The following is a 24,556-nucleotide window of genomic DNA, read 5'->3' as shown; positions in this document are numbered from 1 at the left end:
TATGCTCCAGTGATGCAAAACTCAATAAGAAATGCATTTTATTCCAACTGCAGTGATGTAGCACAGGTCCTACTGATGATAATGATAGCTCTTAATGAAAATCTAGGGAATAACTAAACAGAGCAGAACTCTGAAGTTCTACTTCATCAGTGGGGCCAGAAATATAAACATCAAAAACCAGGGAGAATACATATAAGAAATGTATAAATGTATCTCTGTGTATATGTGTGTATGTATATATAAAGGATTTTTTTCTTCTTAATTTCTGTTCAATAGGGTGCCAAAGATGCTGTAATTAAACTCCAGAATAGTAAAATAATTTTGATCATTTTCTTGCAGATTCTTAGGAATTTACATTCTGTTCTTTATTTGGCATTCTGCTTTCAGCTATTTTATTTCACGTTATTGAAAGACTTGCTTTATATTAGCGTCTGTTTGAATCTTATCTTTGTTGCTTTTCAAAAGTGTATATTCTACTTTGTACATACTTCCTTAGAAATGAGGTTTTGTAAGTATTGCTGGAAACCAAGTTGTGCACTGTTGACAACAAAATATTCCTGAGTTTACCTGATTTTGGAGCAATAGTAGTTTGATTGACCTTGTTCATAAATTATTTGCTACATAACCAAATATTTTAGGTTTAATGCCTTTAAAAAAAGGTAGAGGAATATGATCAGACTGCTTCATAAAAATAAAGTTTTGACTGTGAAAAAGGCAAAAAAAACCCCCCAAACCATTTTTGCTTGTTCTTAAGTTTATAGGAATAGTGACTGTCCAAATGTGTTATTGGTAATGGATCACAGGGAATTCAATCTGCAAGCAAATCTAATGCCAAAAAAACCCCATTTTTTTTCACGAAGTTTTAGAAAGTTTTGAAATTCTTGGGAATCAATTGATCTGAGTATTCAGTGTGTGTAAACTAATTAAATATTTATAGTATTCATGTTAATGAAACAGAAATTTCACGATAGCTTTTGCATCTGTTACTTTGACAAAGCAGGTGCTGCTTCCACCTCCACTGCCCACTGAAGCATGGCAAAACTTGCCTTAACGCAGCATGTGCTGTTCTCTTCTTCCTTCACCATTTGAGACTAATCAGCCCTTACAAACAGAAACAAAATCTAGTAACACAAAGGAAATACACACTACTGTTATGACAGTTCATAATGTTTCACCCAAGTGCTCACGTTAAAGCTAAAATAACAACACGTTAATACAATTTTGTTTTCTTCTCTTTCGATTGCTCCCTCTTCTTTCGATATGTCAAGCTATTTTTCTGTTATATCAGTTGTCATTTACTTTGAGTTGTACTGTGAAAAAAGAAGAACTGAGGCTTTCTCTTGAGGTTTCCCTAATTACATTTCAAGCCATATTTCAGGTATAATTGAATGGATAACTTCAGGGTAAGAAGTAATTATTTTCCTTAAAAACTTTCCCTTTTTTTCCCCCCCAAATACATGAGGATTATACAGTATTTCATTCTGTCTGCCTGCTCCACAAAGATGCTACCTGTATCTCTGGATTTCTGGCTTGCACAGAACTGTGTTCCTGAAAGAGGTCTGCTGTGGATGCCAAAAAAGAAATTGAAAACCTATTTCTGACCTGGAGATGCTGGGCAGAGATGAGGTGATAAAAATGGGTGCCTGGCTTTCATGCAGTTATTACCATTCTTTAGCTCCTGCTAAGGAAGCTTTAAAATGGAAAGCATTATTTTACTTTGTAGTAGCTGTTTTGAATGGTAACAGGCTTTTGAGAACAGAAGCAGGCCAAAGCAGAACAGAACAGAAACAACTTTAAATACACTGAATGGATAAAGCTCTCCTTCCCACAGGTTTTTGCACAGATGGTCTTGGGGCAGTGCCAGGAACCTACAGGTGCAGATGGCCTTCCCCTAGTCCTTATTCCCTTCAAGCAGCTCTCAAACTCACAGCTCCTTGAACCCTGGAAGTGCATTGTGTTTTGCTTCTCACCAGATGATTTATAAAGTTTTTGCCAGCCAACTAGAAATCCTGTTGCTTGAAATCCTTCAAAATACTTTGCCTTATCTGGTAAGATGCAGTCAACTGAAGAAAAACGTGCACGTGTTACAGCAAGTCTCAGAACTATTACCGATTGTCATTGTTTTGCCCTATAGAAGAAGGTGAAGTAGCTTTGTGATGTTGCTATAGTAGCTGCACTACTTTGGTGTTAATCCTGAGAGCTACAGAGGCCATGAAGACTACTCCAGACAGTGTTTAATGCTACTATATTCATAGACTCACAGATCTGAAAGAAACCTCAGGAGGTCATCTAATCCATACTTTTGCCTGAAGGCAAGGTAGACTCCACTTAAAACATTCCTTACAGGCATTTGTCTAACCTGATCTCTACACCAGGGATGGAGATTGAGCAACATCCCTGAACGATTTACTCCACCACTTAACTGATTTGCCTCTCTCTTTACCTTCAGCTACACGGTGCTTTTTGTCATCTGTCACAGTTCCTTAGCTTTTGTGATGTGCTTATTTGTGAGGCTTGAACTGAAAATATGAAAGTGAAGAACGGAAGAAAAGATATGTTTCTTTTGCTTAAAATTAACCAAATGGGCTCTGCTTGACTGGGGAATGGGTTAAAGAGAACCACTTGGCTACCAGCTACATTTCACCCAAGAAAATATGAGCAAATGCTGCTTCTGAATCACATCATGCTGAATAATTTAGGGACTCTGGGACTGTTTATTGTACATAAGGTATCACAGGGGATAATATATCATCAGTTTGCATTGAAGTTTTCTGTAATTTGGGATAGAATATATCATAGCAGAAAATAATATATGCTTGATGAAAATTATCTGTCCAAGTGGCTTTGTCAAAATAACAGATTAGAAATCTAATGTGAAATTTGTGTTTCAATAAAATTAATGGAGCCCATCACTAGGACTTGAGGAAGTAGTTTATGATACTCTGACAGTGTAGTGGAAATAAATAAGCTGGATCAATTTCCCAGAGTACATCTAGACAGGCAATACAAGTCTGCATTGCAGCATCTGGTAGCCTGGAGTATGCTGGGCACGTTGGAGCCAAGGGGCATGGCAGCAGTTCTGCTGTAGTTCTATGGGATGCAACTGCGGTACGCAAAGGCCAGTATAGCTTTGGGTACCTGAACATGGACGGTGTCAGTTGGACTGTGGGTGATGCAAGGCCATGCAGGACTCAGCCACAGATCATATCACCCTTGTCACATTCCACCAGTGGTGTGTCAAGCACAGCTTGCTGTGACACTGAGTGACTACAGAGCATGTTTTGTAAACATATATTCAGTTTAAAATATTTATTGGTAAGCATATAATTTTATATGTTTCTCTGTCCCTGTTGCTTGTAAGAGTGTTATGCTAAGGTTTTTAGTAGTGGCTGGGAAGATGAGTCAAGGTTTTCTATGAGGGAAGATCAAGACTTGTGTGATTCATCCATATGATGTGAAATATTAAGTGAAAATGCCTGTGGTACACCAGGCATGAAGAACATCTCATTCATTTAATTCACTGGGAATAATTCATTAACACTTCTGATTTGTGTCAGTCAAAACTAAACTTCCATCTTGACTTGGTTCTACTTTATGGCCCTTTTGTTTCATTCACGAATGCTGGATCTGACCTTAAAACAGCTTTATGCACACTATTCTATTTGATGCAACTGTGTGCCACGAGTATTCTAATGAATACTACTACTTGTAAAATGATGTTGGTCTTGAGGGTTATTGCAAGTGGTAAGAATATTAAACTCAGTGTCACTGAAATATCTGAGCTCCGGTGCCAGTTTTAAATCTCTGATGCCTCTAATGGTGAGTATTAGAAACTAAAACAGGATGCATCTGTATACATATCTATTTTGCCCGTGCAATGAACTGACTGGAAATCATGCAATTGCACTGGTAAACTGGATTTATTACTAATTTTTACATCACATTACTCTAAATAAAAGATAGCTTAGATGTCAAACTATAATGTAGGCTTTCTCTGCAAAATACTGTATAAATGTCTGTTTAGTAGCCTGCTGAGGGAGGGCATCAGCTGCTTTGTAGTATCTCTATTGATTGGCACTGGGAGTTTCATTTTGTTTGACAAAGTTGCTGTGGAAAAGGATTAGCATATCTTTGCCTCATCCTACAGAAGAGCATCTACGTGTTTCGCTGGTGTGGTAAGACTAGGACAGGAGCTCAGGGTGTGACATCCTTCCCCTCAAATGATGAACACATTAATTGAACATGGTCATATGGGAGGACGCATTGAGATAGCAGGAATGGCACTGGAGCTTCTGAACTACTCTTTCTTGTAAGCTGGCATTATGACTGAAGTGAGACATAATTAGTGCTGTGATGTTTAAATCAATTCCAGGTCATCTCCAGCTAGAGTATGACTTGGCTGTGTTTCTGTTCAGGAATGTCTATTTTAGTCAGAACTTTACTGTGCCTTGTAAATAGAATAACGTACTGACTAAAAAGTGCAGTTTTATGCAGATCGCATTTGGTGAAAAGTTTAGTCCCTAATCTCCAAAGTAATTTTTCTTTTCAAAGTTCATTGAAATATTCATATGACATTTAAGTTTGGGGAATGGGTTTCATGTGGGCAATTGGGTGTCACTAAACTAAGAGATGCATCCAGACTCCTAATCCTCCCTTGTGTTGAGTTATGTTACAAACTGGAAGAGTTTAACAGGAGAGGTCTGTAGCCCACAGTTTGGAGGTGTTCATATTCACGTTCCGGGACTGAAAGGTTGAGCTGTGATTCCTGGTATCATTTGTGCACAAATTATAGGAAGGGTTGGAGTCTGAGAGACTGTGAAAAGAAGTATAGGGAGAGGGTAAGCATCTCTCTTCTTACTTTTTCTGTGTAAGTCACTGTATGAAGCTATTTCATATTTCTTTGCTTCAAAAAAACCCTGCAAATGGAAATGTTTTATTTTGGATAAAAATAGGCACTGTGTTGGTACTCTTAAATTCTTTTTTCATCTGTTTGTCACTGATGACTAACTGATGAAGTTCTGAACAGTATGGTTTTAGTTTAGTTCTGGAAACCCGTACAAGGGTTGCTGTATTAAACTAGCTGGGCACATTCTGATTTCATGCATTAGCATTTGACAGAAATCAAGCATTTCTAAAATAAAAAAATCCAATCCATTAAGAAGTATTACTGAAATATTTTAATCCAGCTGGACAGAAGTGCTCTAACTAAAGAAAATTACTCCTTTATGCTGCAGTGTTGAGAACGTACTAGCTTCCAGATAGATACTCAGGTAACATCAAGTCCTAAATTATTTCTGTTCCCCAGTCTCATCTGCCCATCTGTCCTATCTGTTTAGCTTTTATCATTGCAGATATGAATGTCTTCCAAACATTCAACATGCCAGAATTTCTGCTTCTGTTTTAGAGTGAAATTCTATGTGTGCAACATCTGCAAATTAGAGCTGGGAACAACAGAGAATGAATTAAAATGTAAATCTGGCTGCAGCTGATACAAATATAAATCAAAGTATAAATCTTATACTCATCTGAGGTAGTTGTATATGAAAAAAGGTTCACACAATCCTGTTAATAAAAGGAAACTATTTTTTTTTACAGTCAAACTAGCCTTTATCACATCCAGAAAGGAAAATGGTACAAAAATATTTCTTTCTAATTTTATGGTAATTATAAATCTAATTTCAGTCAGTGTCATAATTTTTTCTACTTCTTCTAAACTCACAGAGGTTAAGTTATAAGCTATACTCCATAGATTATTATAAAACACCAAAGTATTAGCAAACTGCCAGAAGATCAAAATAGTCACATATGAAAAAAGTCTGTTTCTCATACAATTTGCATTAGTTTTATCATGATTTAATGCAAATAAGTATTGCACACATGCAACCAACTGATCATTTGCATGTGCAGAAAACCAGTTTAATGAATATATAAACAAAGGAGAAATGCAGATTGTGTTTTCCTGTTTGCATATGTTACTGTCTGTGTATCTATTTCACAAACATTGAATCCTAACTATCTAGGGTGCTGAGGTTAAAAAGCAGTCACTGGGCTTGATTCCATGGCTAGAATTACCAGATGGCTTTTTATGGTTATGCATCTTTCTGAGCATTAATTCAATGAAAAAAAACAGTATAACATCTACAAAGTTTTTAATGAAATGCAAAATAAAACAAGCATAGTTACCAACGCAAACCTCTGCTCTGTACTATTTAGATTTGCAAATTTTCAGAAATCCTACAGCCTATTTTTAGATACAGCTGGAAATGATGTCAAGCATGATGTTGTCTTTACAATGCACAGTAAGAATAGGTCACTCACAAGGTGGCTCATCTAAACAGTTTGGTTTGCAGGGTCTTTATTACAGGGGTTTTTTTGGGAAAAAAGAAGGGTTTGTGTGTCTTTAAATATAGGAAAGATAAATTACCTCGGCTTTTATCAGTGCTTTTTCTTCTAGTCTAGTATTTCTGTTGTTATAATTAATTCTTTCTGTACTTAAAGACTTATCAAGATTCAGTCTTAAATTGCCTGTCTTCTCTTTTTCAAGTTCAACATGAGACTGGCTCCCCCATCCTTCATTTTCTCTCAGTGTATCTTCCCACCCCACTTGAACACTTCAGGTTTTGTCAACCTCCTTGACACCCGTGAACTGAGATGCTTGTACCCTTCTCAATCCTTTAACAGGCTTGATTTCTCCTCACCCCCAACAAATTATTAACTTTTAATTTTTTCAGGTGTAAGATAAGTGCCATTTGTCCCTTTTTTACCTTGCCTTGAATCTGGGTTTGATTCCACAAGTCAAAAGACTTTTTTTGCATATGTGGTGTGTCGAACAAGGGGCTTCTAGCGGGTTACTGACTTGGTGTCAGTAAACCTGAGAGCATCAGCACATCTGTGTGAGGCACTAACTTTTCTTGTCCCCTTCAGTTCTTTTAGCTTAATTTTTAAGGAAGCAACAACACTTCTTTCATCTCTGTATGGCTCCAGATCTTTTCAGTTTTGATCTTCCTTTGAATAGCAATTGGAAAGGAACGTTCAAGCTCATATTCAGTGTCTAGGGATTAGGCAAAGTCATGTTAAAACCAGCTCAAAATAAATAATATGAAGGTCCATTGAAACAGGGCTGATATATTTCTAATCTATATTTCTGTGAGTGATAGTAGGAAGGTATTTTACGTAGATGTTACCTGTGCCTGTATGTGAAATTCATTTACAAGTGTGTTTTACTAGATTAATGACAGGTTTTCAGATTTTCAAAATTGTGGGTTTTTTTCTAATCTTACAACTGGGTGACTTCTTCCTGCTAAGGAACAGCAAAAATTATGTGTTCTGAAAACTGTACACTGTAGAAACATACCTAGAAATACAGATGGCTGGATGATGGTTTGAGTTACTGAAACTATGTGATTCTTAAGATTCTTAGGATGTTTCATGGCTTAGATGGCTGCTCTGCATCACAAAATGGATTGTGCTGTCTACATCGATGCTATAAAGACTGGCAATGGTCCTAAGTTGGAAGCAGACTTGCTGCTTGCCTCCTTATGACTTATGGAAGAACCAGGCAGTCTGCTTATATTTGAGGAGTTTTGAGGTTAATGAGGCTAATATACCTCTGAATCTCCTAGCAGCACCACAGTGAGGGATCTCCCATTTAAGATAGTAACAATTTGGCAGCTTGCCAGGAAAATACGTATATGAGGTTGGAGATTAGCGTTGCTGCATGCCTTGGTTATTAGGTGCATATCTCAGGCCTGTGCTTCTGGAGCAGACGAACTGCACTGTTACTGATAAAGTTCTGTGTCACTCACTATGTGACAGAGATTGACAATTAAGTCCAAGGGTAGCTGCTGTGACTTCTTTTGCAGGTTTTGCAGAATGTTACAATACATCCAAGTAAAAAAATCCTGTCCAGATAGCCGACTGAGATCTGCAGGAATTCCTGAATATCTGTCTGAAATTCTTAATAATGCTTTTCTGTGTATGTAACGTTACACGTGTAATTTCACTGCCATGGCAGGGAGTATGGCCTGATGTTATTCTAGTTGTCTATTTTGTATTGCTGCATAAACAAAGTGCTACTGGTAATAAACATCTCATTTTGTTAAGGCTACTTTTAAACAACATGGGAAAATGTTTCTCTTTTTGAGATTGTCTGAGATGTGTTTCCAGTTTTACTCTTTCTCAAAGTTTTCCTGTTAAAGTGAAAGATCTGTTTTGCACAGATCAGAAGACATTATGAAAAAAAGTCAATGATTATTCATTTTGAGTGGCAGCAGTGCTGTGACTCACCCTTTTCATGGGCATCATTCCCTATGTTCATAATGGATTTTGAAAATTGGAACAGGCTCCTGACAAGAAACAAAATATTGATGAAATGTAGAATTGCCTAATATAGTTTTTGCATAATGTAATTTTTCCCAGAAATGAAATGACCACCTCCTAAAAATAAACTAAGGAAATGCTTTATAGTCTAATTTTGCTGTGAGCCAAAAGGTATTTGGGTAAGAGCTTGAATATGTGTGCATTGGCATATTATTTATAGAGTGTCTGCGGGTTTGATGCATAAGGTGAAACTCTTGAAGGTATATTATATGGTTTATCACAGTGACTACTGCATTAATTGTAATCAATTTTTCATACTTTTTGAGTACTAAACAGTTTCAGATTTGTTAAAAAGTGCACAAGCAAGGAATTGAGTATGCTGAGGATAGTGGAAACTCAGGAGTTCGTAAGCACACATGAGTAAACACTTCCTGACAAATTACCTGGAAAATTTTCTCTGAGATAGCAGAAAGAGATGCTTGGCTGGTCTACAGCTTTTGTTAATCAATCAGTCAAATGCTGCCTACAGCATGGATTAAATGTAGTATGTCCTTAGTTACTGCCTGATCCTCCAAGTGACAGCACAAACCTTTTGTTCCCTTTCCGATGCTTCTCCTAAAGAAAGGCTGTAAGTAGGGATTCAGATCAAGGCCTTTAGTAGCAACCTGGGGAAAGCAACTGGATTTTCTATGGTCAAGGGGAGGGTAATAAATAATAATAAAGTCCATTAATCCTCTTTTCCATTTGTGGCAGTGTCAGATAAACCTGCTTAGAGACTCAAGAAATGTTACATGGATGATTTATTGTATGTGTAGTTTTAGATGTAAGTGTAATTTTGAAACGTGGTACCTCTATAGATTCACCAAATGATAGAGTAGAATAGCAGATGAATTACAGCACCATATAATGGGCAATTTCAGTATGTCTCTTCAGGTGATTTCACAGTCTTTTCAGTTTGTGCTGGCTGCTCTGGGTGGATATGAACATCACTTGCAGCAAAGGCTGACAGGACACTTTGTAGTAAGAGTTGAAATTAAAAGGTTGTCTTTGATGATGCACTTGGAGATTAGGTTTCATTTAGTTCCTTTTCTCCTGCTTACTTGCTGTTTGACTTTGGCATGTGACTATTTGTAAAAATGAGCTAGTGGTAAATTCATTTGCCTACTCTACATCACGGGTGCAAACAGCAGTTATGGTTTCATAGACATTTTTAAATGGTGCATGTGTGTGATTCGCTTTAACAGTCTATTATGGAGAATGTTTACACTGTATTGAAGAGAGGACTAATAATGAATGAACTTCAAGCTTTCCTCTCTCTTATCAATTTAATATCCCTATTGAAATGCTTTTTGCCTGAAAATGGCTGTTCCTCAAGCTCTCCTTAAAAGTATTGCTGTTCCTGACTTCAGCTGCATTTTCCTCTGAGAGAGGACTCAGCTACATTTTTATTCCGCTTGAAATTCGCTGCGCAAAACTATAATGCACTTGAGCAATGAGTTGTAGAGCACCTGCAGGCAGGGTGCAGGCACCTGATAGGATGACTCAACCCTCCAGTCTGGCATTCAGTTGTATTTGTCTTATTTTTGACTAAGAAATAATGTGCTAGATTCTAGACAAATATTCTTTCCTAACACTTATTTACTATATGTTTATTTAAAGCTTTAAGATACGTTTATATACCATTGTGATTTGCTTAGATCTATACTGTGATTGTGCTTTGGTAATCATTTTAAAATTATGGAATGCAAAGCAACTGAGAAAGAGCATACAGAAATGATTTAAAGGCTGACTTTTAAAAAAGAGACCTATTAAACAGGTTAGTCAGAACCATGAGTCACTCAAATTGAGTCATGCTTACTTTTTGGTGGCTATAGATTATCTCGTTTTCTTGTTTCTCCAAGCAGCTATGACTAATGCTGTATTAAGAACTATTATTGCTTTGCAGAATTACTTTCCCTACTCTGTGTGATGCCCTGTCCGAGTACATTTTTGCATTGGACAGTCTGCAATGTCATTATTTGGCCCATTCTTTCAAAAATCGAGTGACTGGTTGCATAAAACAAGCAATGAACTATGTGCCAGGTGTTGAGTCGAGGAGAGAGACAAGCAAGTAAGGGACCTCATTGTCAATCCATGATTTGCACCATTTCTGTGAAGGTTAGTAGCAGATATTAGTGGTCGTCCTGGTTTACATTAGCCCTTTTGCCACCTACAAATGGCTGAGACAGGAGCTTTGGGGTAGAGATGATCTGTGAGGAACAGAAGAAACAAGCAGCAGGGGCACAAATATGTCCTGAGATGGTGACTGGGTTGATGCTTTAATAACTGTTGAAGCTGGGTTTTGATGTGTTGGGTTTTTTCCTTCTATATTTGTAGTGAGCATGCATCAACACAGCTGTAGTGTTAGGAATAATCCCAGAGCCTTTACAACTATCATTCTAGACACAAAATTAGCACAATATGTATTGGCCAAATGTTTTTCAGCTTGGTGGCTACCTAAAATTAATCTGAAACTGTGTAGGTGCTTAAATGTGGGTTTGGGAGCCTGGATTTGGGTTAGAAAATGTAGGATGTAGCTCTTCATGCATCAGCAAAGAGGGGGAAGTTACTGAAGCTCTGAATATTCCCGAATATGCCTACATTTAGACTGCAATATTCATTACTTCTGTCAGCGTTTTAGTTATGATAAAGGCAAGATGTCGTTTCTTTGTAATCCTTACATGAAAAAATTTGATATTACAGTCACGCTTTCAAGGATTATTTATTATTTTTCACTGGCTCTGCTTCTGAGAATTTTTTTAAAAGAATAATACTCTCCAAAAATGGATAGCTCACCTAGAAGTAAAACTTTCTTCCATAACTGTTATCTTGCTGATTGGTGCTGCATGACTGCTAGATGAAAAATATTGTTAGAATTCAAATTAGAAAATGTCTTTCTTTCTTTTACTACTTTGCTGAATAATGTAAACCCAAAACCAATCTTCTCTAGTTTATCAAGGAGGTCAAGGGATAGACAATTTGAGTTAGAAAATGTGATAATGTCATGAAGAGTGCTCGGATGTGCTTTATAACAAAGGATTTAAATGCCTCAAAAGGGAAAAGTAATTTTCACTGCCCTTTTGTAACAAAATTATTGTAATAGATGGCAAAGTGGTAAAGCTGCTTCCTGCACAAATGTCTTTCCCATATGCTTCTGCTTCCTTTCAGCAGATCTATACAGGAAACACTTGAGTCACAAGTAGTTTTTGTTGGGACCAAATTTATGTGAGAAGTCATTTATTCAGTGTCATCAGCTGTAAAGCTGCATAAGGTCATTCCAGAGAATATTTTTGCTTTTGAATTCTATTTGAGCCTTAAAAGCTGTTGCTAACCAGAGATGAGAACATATTAAAACAAATAACCAACCGAAAAAGAGAACATGGAATGCATTTTATAACCAAAGGACTAACTGATGTCTTCTGTGTGGTGCTACAACAGTTTACTGCACTAGTTCTGGAGACCTCCATGAGACATTCCAAGTCACAATGAAAAGACAGCTCTTTCACAAAGTCTTATTAACTGAGATTTGTCCTGGTCCTTGGAAAAGGACCTCCCCTTAGGAGCTGGAAAGAGCTGCAAATCCTGACCCCATACAAATCATGAGCTGTTACAAGGACCTTTCCATGGTGCCATGGGTGGTAGATCACCTGCAGTCTGGCTGTGTCAGAACTCATATCTTGGTATTTGGGGCAAGAAACTCCATTACCTAAGAAATGAAGAAGCCCCAGGGGCCCTGGTACAGGGCATGTCTGCAGACATGCTTGAGCTCGATGCTACCTCAGGATATTTCTTGCACAGCCAGGGAACCAAGCCAGCTCACAGGATAAAAGTACACACACTTAAGCAGTATGCAGCACAGCAAGAGAATAAAAAGCCAAGAGTACAGATGGTGTGTGGTTATATGGATATTTCCTTGGCTTTGTAAAGAAATTAGGTTCCTGTGCCTGCCACAGTTTTATGTCTTCCCCAAACAGCCATTATACAAAAGAAAATGCTTTTAGGTAATGAAAAGGTAAAATCAAACATGTGCAAGACTTCTCCATGCCATTTATGTGTATTTTCTGTAGGGCTCTGGTTTTATGCCACAAAGCCAAATATTATGCAACGAGATTGTATTATTTAATTTCTACAGAGAACTTTGTCCTGTCCTAGCTGTTTTGCTGTGTTGAAAGAATATATATATAAATAATCTGCTGAGAATGTACATTTGGGTGAAATAGAATTCCTTCTGTCTTTCCCTCAATCTGAAAGAAAAAAGAAAAATATTTTGCTTACTGGGGAAAACAAAATAGGGCAAAATGTATTAAGAGCTAAACATTTTCTCAAACTTCAGAAGAACAAACTTACATCTGTGCTGAGGAGCAATGCATTGTCCTTCTGGTAAGTTAAAATAGTAGGTGGTAGGCTGCTGGCACAGATCATGAGCCTGGATAGAAATAGAATCCAGATAGAGGAGGACTCCTTGCCATGAGAAGAAATTAAAACAGCAAGGTAGAAGCTGAGCAGGAGTTGACCACTGACTGTGGCAGCTAATATTCAGTGGCTTATTCACAGCATTTCAGTGAAATACAAGTGCAGGGGAGTATGCCATAACTGATGAGACTTTTCTGATGTGAATAGATCATGATACTGGAGAACTTAATGGTCTGATTCAGTAGGTTTCATATGTCATTGACTATACATTATAGTGAATAGAAACTATAGTGAATTCAGAAAAACAACTTGAAAAATAAAAATGGTGGGATGCATCACCATGCATTTTTCATAGTGGAAATGAGAATGAGCAACTGGAACTTCATAAACCCCCACAAAAATAGAAGAGCTAATGCCCAGAAGTAAAGGGACCTCCCCCAGCTGCCCATCACAACTGTGTTTTATATTGTCATTGTTTGCTTACGTTGTCTGTGTATTTATTCAGGATTTTGTTAGTGCCTTTTTATTCCCATTATGTCCTCTAATATCAGTTTCATTCCTTTTGTGCACCACATTCTTTTCTTTCTTTTTTCCCTGTCCAAAATTGCTTGACATGTGGACAGCTTTGCCTCTCTATCAGAGTTAAGATGGCTGGGAAGAAATATTATGCTGAATTGATAGCCAGAAACATGTTAACTAAATGCAGTTCTTGGTAGGCTTTTATTATGGCTCAGAGGGAGCTCCAGAGGGGCCTGTGAGAAGCTGGATCTGTCTTGGTTTTATATTTGTGATGCATGCAGCAAGTTCAGAAAAGGACATGTAAATAAACACACTACATGGTTTTTGACTTAATGACATCAACTTCTTTTCTGACCCTACTAGCCTCTGAAATTAATAAACACTCGGCAAAGGAGTAACAAGATTCATATGTAAAAAGAAACTCACTGCAGTGAATGGGGTTAAAAAGCTCTGTGTGGGATTCAGAGTCTTGTACAGTTGTATCTGGTCTGTGCAAATGGAGATTCCTTGTTCTTTTCAGATGCAAGAAGCAAAGTTATCTTGAGTTTTTCAGAGATTTGAAATGTCTGGAGTAATGCAGTGTAAATTTATATGGACTCTTAAACATCTATGTGTTATTGCCTATATTTTTATCTTGTTTCCAAGTGAAAAGTAGTTCTGGTTATTTCTTATGCTACAGGAGTCTTAAGTTCCAGTTTATAATTTTGTAACTGCATTTATTACTATTCTTTTTCTGAATTTTAGTAATCATTCTTGGTGTCACAAAAACAGTAGCAGTTATTCAGAATTCTCTGAATATGATCTAAATTCATAAATAGAAAGTAATTTGTGTTGAAGTGGCATATAATGGTGTAGTTTGACATTTCATATTGTTACCAAAAATGGTAACCAGGAAAACTCTCCAAACTAAATGATAGTTTAGAAAGCTGACATTGGTTTATTGCAGCGCTGGGTGCATGGGGGATTTTTCCTCCTAACATGCCCACCAGGTTACTCGAGGGTACACATTGTATGCAGTAGAGTACTTGCATATTCATAGGACATTACAAACTCATTTTCATTCACACACGGGATTGGTTACAAGTTTCTTGCTTCTAACGCAAATTAGTGCACATCCTCAGATAGCACTACTAAAGTATTTTTTACAAACTGTGCATGCTCCCGAAGCAGGGGTTTGCCCACTTTTAGGGGGGCTAGTTGAGTTGGAGGTCATGATCTCCTGTTACCACAACTACCTTTGTCCTACTTTCAACTAATTTTCTGTGGACTGCAACACCTTACCAGCTTGTCTCTTCTTGGCCAGAACTTTCTCACTTGGAGACTTCTTTCTGCATAATTTAGATAATGGTGTTCTTATCATGATCTGTTCTTTGTTTCACAAAGTTGACTCCCTTGATTAGAGGTCCTTTCATTCATCAGTTTTAATGACTTGAGAAGGTGGGTCAGATTGACCTAGACTTTGTGCACATATTTGTTTAACATACAGTTAAGCGCTAAATCAAAGTTTGGTAATTCGGCAGTTTAGACAACAATTTCTCTGTCTAGTTTATACGTTAATGCTTCATAATTTGTCTGTACCAGTTACCTGCAGTGCAGCGAAAATAGAAAATAGGAAGCAAGATATGAAAAAGGAATATACAAGACATGAAGGTTCTGTCTGGCTTTATACCCAAAAAGTATTCAGGCACATCAACTCAAAGGGATCAGACTTGCTGGGCTAGAAATATTGTGGACAATGTCCTCAAGTGGTGTACACTAGCATAGCTTTGCATGGAACCCCCATACAGCTGCCCAGCCGTCTGAGAGCAGCTTGTTGGTGCTTTCTGCTTGTAGTCAGTGTGGGGATACACACCCACAGGTTTTGTAAACCAGAAAGAGGCTTAGAGGGGATTCAGAGTGAATCTGTTTTTAACGTTACCTGAATAGTTCCTCAGGCATCGTCAGGACTAATCAGTGGCTGCTGGGTGCTGCACAGTAAATGCTTGGGCAGGAGGCTGGGTGCCCTTTGAAATTGCTGATTTGAATTGCTGATAATGGAGCTCTTCCATAATGCTGGTAAAGAGGTGTTGCCCACGTGTCACTGAGAATAAACTCTGACATTAGGCAGCATTTGCTGTAAATTGTTTTTGTAATGTGACTTCTATATCGGTATAGATCTTGGTTTATATTGTTCTGGCTTCTGTGCTACTGGGAAGATAAAGCTTCAGGTGAAGCAAAGTAGTATGTACTAGTCTGCTAATTACATGCAGGATAGTGAGCAAGATTTGCAAAGTACCTCATAAATAAGTACACAACTACAGACAAATGTGGAAAAAAGCAAATACTGAAGTCTTTCAGGTTTATGGTTCTGTGAATAGAAGTTTGGAAGGAACATAAACATGTTTATACATGCATGCATGCGTGTGTGTGTATATGTGCGGAGAGGTTACACCATCAGATTCCCAGGTGGTGAGGGAATTTGTAAACCTGCAAAGGGAAACCTGAGAATAAAGCATGTGCTTTCTTGTTTATCTCTTGTTTTCAGAAAACAAGTATAGATTATACAGCATAATCAACATTGCTCTAGATGGCAACAGTCATATCCCCAAGAAACAGCCAAGAATCATACGTCTTGCATATGTCTTTCTCATGTCTGGGCTTAACTAGAACCAAATTGTTTGGCTCCACTCATCTACAGAGCCAACGGAAAAAGGCATTAATGTTTCTTGAATGTATGAGCAGCTCTTTGCTTGGTTTCCCCTTTACTTTCAAATATTCAACTTTCTGAGAATGTGGTTTAGCTCAATTTCACCTTTCCATTTCATTTCGTATTGGAAAATGCTGGGAAACCTATACATTTAAACCTTAATTTGGCATTCTTGCTCATAAATGACAGTCTGGCCTCTACCTATATGATCAGATTCAAATTGTTCGGCAGGGTCTGCACTCTTAGAAAGACAAAGGAAATTCCTGAATGTTTGACAGTGAAATCTATTCCTGGCTGAGCTGTCTAGTTTTCTGTGGTTGTCTTCAGATAAAGAAACACAAATTGCGGAACTTCCAAATTCTGGCTTTCCTTAATTTTGATGTTTGCAAGATGCCAATTCCTCTTAATAACTTTACTGTGTGTAATACTAAGTAATATGTTAATGTTTTCCATTGGTTTTGGTAGGCCTTTAAAGTAATCAAACTGGGAGTGTAAAGGGGGAACACAACCCTGCAGCGTTCTTGCACTATTAGATAGCTTGGACAAAAAAGAGGGAACGCTGTTTTAAAAAGCCACCACCAAAACAAAACAAAAACAACCCCCCATTGTTCCCATTATCTAAACACATTCTCTACACATGTGCTACTTCAGGGAAGTTTTTTTTACAGTGTCTTTGCCTTTATTTAGCTCTCTTCCTACTATCACAAGCAAAAGGAACATGGTGAGCTTGCAACCACATCAGGCAGATAAATTAATTCAGAGAAGTTGTTCTTGCAACTCTGATGTTTTCTTAAGTAAGTAGTGGTAAAGATCAAGGCTTCTTAAATAAGAATGTTTACTTTTAGGTGTAGTGATCTATTGAAGCATTCTGGGCACCTCAGTAGAATTATGTGCATATGTGTGTGTGTGTATTTTTCCCCATCTTGCAATGCTCAGAGGAAAAACTGGTTTCGAATTGATGTGTGGAGTCTAGCCTGACTGGCACAAACCTGCTGGAAATACTTTTGTCATCTGTGGCAGCATTAAATTATCTGCAGTGGATGACTGCAGTCAAGGAAGTTTTAGTGCCTGTAATGGCTCAGTCACTAGCACCAGTTTGATTGGTACAGTTGTGTTTATCAGGCAGCCTAATGCATGCTGGATAATGGTTCTTGGGATCTCTACAGAGATTTTCAGCATCATCTACAGAGATGCTGGGACTTCATGAAGCAGCTTGTCCTTTAATAACAGAACTAGAGGCACAGTTCTGTATTTCCAGCTTAGCACACTTGCTCAGGTCAGCACACCTATTAACCAGGGCACCAGGGCAGTGTAGCCTTACAGCAGGGAGCTTAGTGTGGGCTCCCTGCCCCCATGATGACCAGTGTGCTTGGGAGGTTTCCCCATTGGCAGGGTTAGTGCTTGCTCAGATGTGTGTGCTTGAGCTCCAGAAATGGAACCCAAGTGATGGGACTAAGTGGTTCACAAATCCAAACTTCCAGTCTACACAAAATTGTGCAGTTCCATGATAATTTTCCCTTTCAAAAAACAGGGATCTGACCGGTGTATGGCTGTGCCTTTTGAGCTGAAGAGTAGATGTACATACCCTGGTGCAAACTTGGGCATACTATGAGAGTGGGGGGGGGAGGTTCATGGGCCCACGGCTCAGAAGGCTTGAGTAAGGAAGTATGTGCAGTTTGATTGCTCAGAAATATCTCTAGAAAATATAAACCTTAAAGTCTGTGCAGTTGCAAAAAGCTTTATCCAGCCCAACATACATATGCCTTATGGAATCGCCCTGGATTGGATTATGACAACTGTCTGCTCAGCTCTAGTCTCTTCCTGCACGAGCTTGTCTGTGCATTTTAAGACATACAGCAAGACCAGCTGAATGCTTTTTCCCCCCAGGTCCATTCACTCAGATCATGTGCTAATTAGGTCACAGAGAATATCAAAGATACAGAAAGTGGATTGAGTGCTCATCAGCCAGCTCCTATATGTAATTGCTGCGTTTGTTTAATTTGTGTTAAGATGTTTTCTGATGTCTCTGAGAATGTTACCCATAAAAAGGCAGACTGCGCATCAAGAAAGTAAGTCAGTGAACACATTAATATTTTGAGCCGCAGTGTAGCATTCAGTATGTATCACTACAAGAGAGAGGCATGTGACTGCTCTCTCACATGGCAGCTCCTTGGTTTATGCCTTGCTGATTGGAAAATAGCAAAAGTATCCTGCAGGATCACTTCTGAAGAAAGGGTGAGGCAGTGGAACAATTCACAGTGCTAACATTTTGCTGCAGAATGATCCCTGCTCTTATCCCATAAGAAAGCCCTGTGTGTTGAAAAAGAACAGACTTGCTGAAGGCAGAGAGGAGTTACTGCATATCCCTCTGTTTGTTTTCTGCTTAAATAAAAGTGTTTGGTCTGCTTCTTGTTGGAGTTGAATGTATTTTGTCCATGAAAGCATATGCTGTATGCATGCAGGTAGGAGTGAGTACATCTCGGTACAATCTGGGGGAGATGAAGGACTGTTGGAGCACTTCAGGGTATTGCTGCTTGGCAGGAGCACATGTACTCCAAGGCAAACAAATTTGCTGAATACTTTTATGAGTCTCTGAGCTCAGCTGGTTCTGGCAGGGATGACTTGACTTCATTCGGAGAGTCAATAACAGGGAGATCATTCCAACTTTCCCTTTATTTGAGTAGTGGAACATGAGTAACTTCTTCCCAGAGCTGGAGGGAGTCACCTTGGGTGCCTAGTCACACACAGTGTGTCATACTGCGTCTCTCCCTCTCTCCACATCATTTAGTCCCTTGTGTGGCCAACTATAGTGCAAAATGTAATTGCCTCCGATGCAGCAATTTCAACACAAGCATTTTGCTCTCTGTGGAATTACAAATAATAATTAAGAAAATAGACTTGCAATAAATGCTAATCACACCCTATAGGATTGCACGGAATGTGTCATTAGATAGTAGATATTAAATGCAGAAATACTAAATTTCCCAGAACCTTAGAGAGTTCAGAGAGTTCTTTGTAAATATGTAGTTCTCCCTCTAAACATACAGTTTATTTCCCAGTACAAATTCTTCATTATTCTGTAGTTAAGGCTGAAAGGCTTTTTCATTTACCTGAGTCAGAAATGCCCTTAAGAACACAGTCAATTACTGAAATGAGAAAATTCTGGAAATTGAGGCAAAGGTTCTGTTCTGCAGGTGAAAAGAAGCTGACACAAAGTCTGCAGGGTGTGTGTGTATTTTTGTGACCCCGTAGACAACTGTAGCCTGGCAAGCTTCACTATTCCTCCTTTTTTTCTGGCCTTTTGATCTTGATTGTTGCACACGCTTCTTTTATCCTGAAGCAAAACTACTTCTGCCCACTTTTGTTTCACTACATCTCTTTATTCTTTTGCAGTCTCCTGCAACTGAACCATACTGTGTAAAGCATTCACTGCCTGATAAAAGTTTATAGTGCCAACTAATGCTGTCCTGAGCTTATGAATGTATCATTTGTATTGAGCGTGTGTGAAACTGAGCTGGGGACTAAGTGACTCCTGTTTGAATCTTCTTCCTGACCTAGTGGTGATTCCCTTGACAATACAAACCATATAAAGAATGTAAGTTCTATGCCAATCTATTTCTTAGCCATAAATAGGCAATACATTAGTCAAATATTCAGAAGTGAACAGCAACATATTTCTGAATCCTAGTATCTCCAAAATACGTGTAGATGTTTGCTTTGGAGTTCTCTGACATTTTTGTTGTCAGCTGAGAGCTGGCATGTGATACTTATGTTGGCTTGATCAACGTTTGGCAAAAGAGGGTAAGAACAAAACTGGGTATAAAATGGAAATCTTTCTAACAGAGGAAGTGTCTTTCCATGGATATGATATTGCAAAAATATGAATCACTTAAACTGTTCAGCATAAATAAGGAAAAACTGATTTAAAAGCCTTTATTTTCAGAATTTCAGAAAGATATATTTTAATGACTTCAAGATATAAAATCCTTAAAACTATATCTGCTGCTCAGTGGTGAAGACAAAAGCTTACTTCACATACAGGTGTTACATTATTTTCATTGGGACTTCAGGATGATAAGAGACCTGACACATCAATATTTCTGGCACCGAGAATTTCAGTATGTTGAAGTGATGTTTTATAGCATTCAAGCCTAATTGACTTCAATGTCATTCTTGAAAATAAGGAGGTAAGAGCAGCATTATGTTCTCCCTGCACCTGGGACTTAGAGGGAAACAGAGATGCAGGTTGAAGCATCTTCTCTCCTTTGTAAGGCAGGGTAAGGTCAGGAGCACTTTTTCTGCTCTAGTCTCACCCAGAGCACGTGGATAGGAAGCAGGTGAAAGGGAGTGGGATCAGCTGATAGGCCCAAGCCAACATTGTTGGTGAAATAAGCTTTTGCCCCTAGAGAGAAATTAGTTCCTTCTGGGAGGAAAAGAAGTGAAGTTATTGTGAGTCTACTGTATTTCCTCTCTCAGGTTCCCCCAGGAGCAGGATGGCTTCATCTATCTGATGGGGAGATTAGCTCTGAAACAGAATCCTGGGTTTAGTTGGCCTTTACTTTCATGTATTTGCTAATACTAGTCTGTTTTACATGAAATTTGGGTTTTGTTGCATGATTTCACAACCTTACAAGAAGAGACTATCCAATAAGACTGGTCAAGTACCATCTTTAAAACAAATGGATTTGTGATTGACCTGAAATAAAAGTGCTTTCCTAGAAGAGATTTAGTCACAGCTGTGTGGCACTGAAGTTCAGACAAACAATGGAAAAGTGATGACATTTTAAACTTGGTCTCAGTCCAAAGCATCGCTGTTTTACAAACTGATCTTCAGCCATATTCTGTTACTAGTAATAACAACAAAGCCCTGCGGTATGTTTGCATAGGGCATGAATTAGCAGAGAATTTGACCTTAACTTTTGCATGTAGAAACAGAGGAATCATGTTTACAAGAGCATTCTGTGTTTGCTGCTCCTCTTGTGTGGGTGTAGTGTGGGGATAAATACCCAGTCTCTCTTTAAGCTCTACTCTAACCAAGCTGTGATGCTTATCAATCTGATTTTGTGATTGAAAAGTTGTGATTCCTCCATTACACACTTGAAATACTAGCTGTAAACTTAACAACCATTAAAAATCAAGATCCAAGCATTTAAGCATTCTGGAATATATTTACTAAAAATCATATTAGATTTTTTTTAATGGCTCTACTTTTTGGAGCATGTAAACTGAATTTTTGACTGCCACAACAGCTAAAAGCATACCTTCTGTTCAGGTACTCTCCTGCAAATAGAAAAACAATGAAGAAATTTGTATTTGTATGATCAGATCCAAGAAACCAGAAACAGAAGGAGTAAAAATAGAAATTTTACATCTAAGGCAAGATTTAAATGCTAACCATTACGTTCAGCTTTTCTATTCACCCTGCTCTCACAAAACCTGCTAATTTGTAGGGCAGAAGTCCCTGTAGGCTGGCTGTGATAGCCTGATCCCCAAGCAATTTGTGCCATTATATAAATAGATAAATATATACAAACACGGGAAAGAAAAAGAGCAAAATAGTGTGTGCAAGTAGGTAGGAGGGCTGGGAAGACATGAAAGTAAGATGCACAGCGCTGTTGGTGAAAGAAGGGAAATTGTCACGGCTGTGGCTCCTGGCTGCTGCTGCTGCCTGGGAAATGTGTGTCAACACCACGCAGCAGCACAAGCTGCTGTGGGAGCGTGAACGCCACGCCTCTCTGTATCCCTGCTCCACTTGGTGCTTCTGCAAGGTGCCATTGTCACTAACAGGAATGCTTGTAAGATGCTGTCGTCTGCATTGCCTTCTCCTCTCCCACCCAAACAAACAAACAAAACCAACAAAAAAATCCCAGCTGTGTTATGTAGCAGTGAGATTTTTTAAAATCTTTTTTCTGCTGCTATAAGATTTCAAGAGGATCCAGCACTATATTTACCAGATTTGAGAGGTGTTGTTTGAGGGGGAATTCCACCACTGCCTCAAAACCAGCAGTTTGTAGTATCCTGAGTTGACCCCTACTGAACATACTACATCAGGTCTGAAATGTTTTGTTGCAGGAGCACAGCAGCCTATTGCCTTCACAGGACTCGTTTCATCTATTTCTTGTTGTTAGCTTATTAACCTTTTGCTGCTTGAACTGTCCTTTCTGCCAGATTATTTTTTTCATAAATTCCCCTGGGGTTTGGCTATGAGCTGAGTGTGTAAAAGACCACTAAAAAAGAAGAAAAAACCTCCAGAGGTCTTAGCCGAGCAACCCTATTTAAGTAATAAAAACAACTGTGTTTGATGAGCCAATTACATAGAGCAAACATTTAAAGGGCAGAATATCAAATACTTGTTTGTAAACCTAAGCCTTTATTAGCAGCACCATTACAGTTATAAAAGAATATGATCCCTTTCTGAGCCTCACAGACTACCTGCATCCCTGTATTAATTCAAAGCGCTGCTGGATGGGCTTTGTGAGTGTTGTGGGACTAATCCCTATGGTTCTGATTATGAGCATGTGCAGAGCAGCCGAAGGTACAGTCGTGCATGTACAGCTAACACACAGAGACTTGCCTTGCAATGCCATGTTTGTGCATGTTTTCCTACAACTGAGAAGGATACAGGAAGCCTGCCTGCCTTGCTGACTTATCTGATGTTTTCTTGTTTCTGTTTCAGCATTCAGGATAATTCCTTCAACACGACAGCTTTAGCAGAGTAAGTGCACACTTTAAAGATGTCCTTATTTTTAATTAAGAATGATGAGTTTAGTTACCATAGAGAATAACTGTAAGTAGTATGTGAGAAGTCCCAAGCTATCTGTCATATATTTTGATGCAGTTTTCTGTAATCCTCTAAGTATATTATTGACTGTATGGGAGGGATTGCATGAAACAGCTGCCTTTACGTGCTCTGTGGCCATTTAGCAGTGAAATACCTTTCTAGGAGACTTTGTGTTTGATCATGTTAAACATATTTAAATGCATGATTTTTTTGGTGTAGGATAAGTCTCCTGTGAAAATACTGCTCATTTCTGGTACTGGTGATCTTGACAAACACAAGTATGTCAGTTTCCTGAGAACACATGGTCTGTACTTCCTGCAAGTATTATTAGAAAAAACATTATTTGCAAATATTTTGAAAAAAACACCACCCTATACATTATTTAGACAGGTGAAGTACCAAATATGTCATTTATTTTTAATCAATTGCATAAACTCATCAGAAGGCCTTTCATATATATCCTGTTCCTAAGGATATATATGTTGATTTTTTTTGTTGTTTCACAGAGACAACAGACCAGGACAAGGTAGAACATTACAAAGTCAGAAAGGCAAAGGCTTTAGAAACTATTACAAATGAAATGGTCTGTGTTTTATTTCAGTCTAAAATGCTTCAGTTTTGGTGTTCTTTACATTATTATTTTGCATGCTTTTGATTGTTTTGAAAGCTTTTAGGGAAGATTCTTCAGCATTAATATGTCAAGCAGTTTCTTAGGAAGGAAATTATAGATTTGTTTCTGTATTAGGTGAGTTTTACAATGCTAAAATGCTTATAATTCAAAAAACCCTAGGTGGACAGTGAGCTGTTTGCCTAAGTGTTGTGGGGACCGGATACATTCTGAATGCAGGCCAAGTTGTAATTGTCTGAGCCATCCCCAAGTGTTGTCAAAACCACTACACAAAAAGTAACAATTCCTAGGGACCCAATAATTTCCCTCTCTTACATTGCTTTGCTTTATTTGCTTACACTGACTTGCTTTGTTTAATGTTTTAACTTAGTCATGCTTTTTTTGTGATTGTGGTAGATATGGAAAAAAGATTTAACAGAAGCTAATAAATCATTAAGTATTTTTTTATTATTATTTTAATGTGTCCCTACTAAGTAATGAATTGTGGTCTGTAAAATTCTGGGATGCTCCCCCTTCACAGGAAAATAACCAGATTACAGATAGTGCATTTTTTGTATTTTTTTTCTCCTTGCCTTTTATCTGTCCCTAAGTACATCCATTGTTTCCCATAGAGATTCCCCTAGAGCAGCCCTTGTGCTTGCCTCACCCTTAAGGTTTCTGGGACATGAAGATGATGGTCTTTCTCAGTGGTGCTTCATGTGATCATTAAGACAAGGGCCAGGAAGGCATAAAAGCTGGCTGCATAGTGCCAGCACTGCCCCTAGGGACAGTGGGAGAGGTGTAGAGGGTGCTGTGCTGTGCTGAGCTGAGAGGCAGCAGCATGGCAGAGCTGGGGCTTGGCCAGGCGATGCCTGAAGCTTGAATCTCCCTCGTTTAAGCTGTTGTTGGTTCTGTTTCAGGGGCTTTAATTTTTAATCTTATCTTTCCAAACACAGAAGCAGAAACATGCTTTTAGAAAACAAGGCAAGTGAACAAAGACATCTGAAAAGCATTGTCCAAATGAACAAACTCGTTTTCCAGCGTTGATTTCCCTAAATCCTGTTTAGAACCTCCCCCCAAAGCCTGTTTTTGAGAACTGCTGAGAATACACAATTCTTACTGATTTCAGCACTAGTTCTTTGTGCTGGACATATCTGAAAATAGGTTACTTTTATTTAGCAGAATAAAGAGA

The 24,556-nt window shown here is 38.4% G+C and overlaps 1 protein-coding gene across 1 annotated transcript in view; it reads left to right on the top strand.

Moving 5' to 3' along the window:
* FAM13C (family with sequence similarity 13 member C) overlaps positions 1-24,556 on the top strand; it is a 135,858-nt gene that overhangs the window by 57,580 nt on the left and 53,722 nt on the right. The window contains exon 7 of the mRNA XM_080402722.1: positions 22,653-22,691. Within this exon, the coding sequence (XP_080258848.1) occupies positions 22,653-22,691 (39 nt within the window). The remainder of the gene's footprint in view (positions 1-22,652; positions 22,692-24,556) is intronic.

The sequence above is a fragment of the Falco punctatus genome, assembly GCF_963210335.1.
Source record: "Falco punctatus genome assembly, chromosome: 9".
Lineage (NCBI taxonomy): Eukaryota > Metazoa > Chordata > Aves > Falconiformes > Falconidae > Falco > Falco punctatus.
Note: the sequence above shows the minus strand (reverse complement) of the source record. Positions and strands in the feature narration are given on the sequence as shown.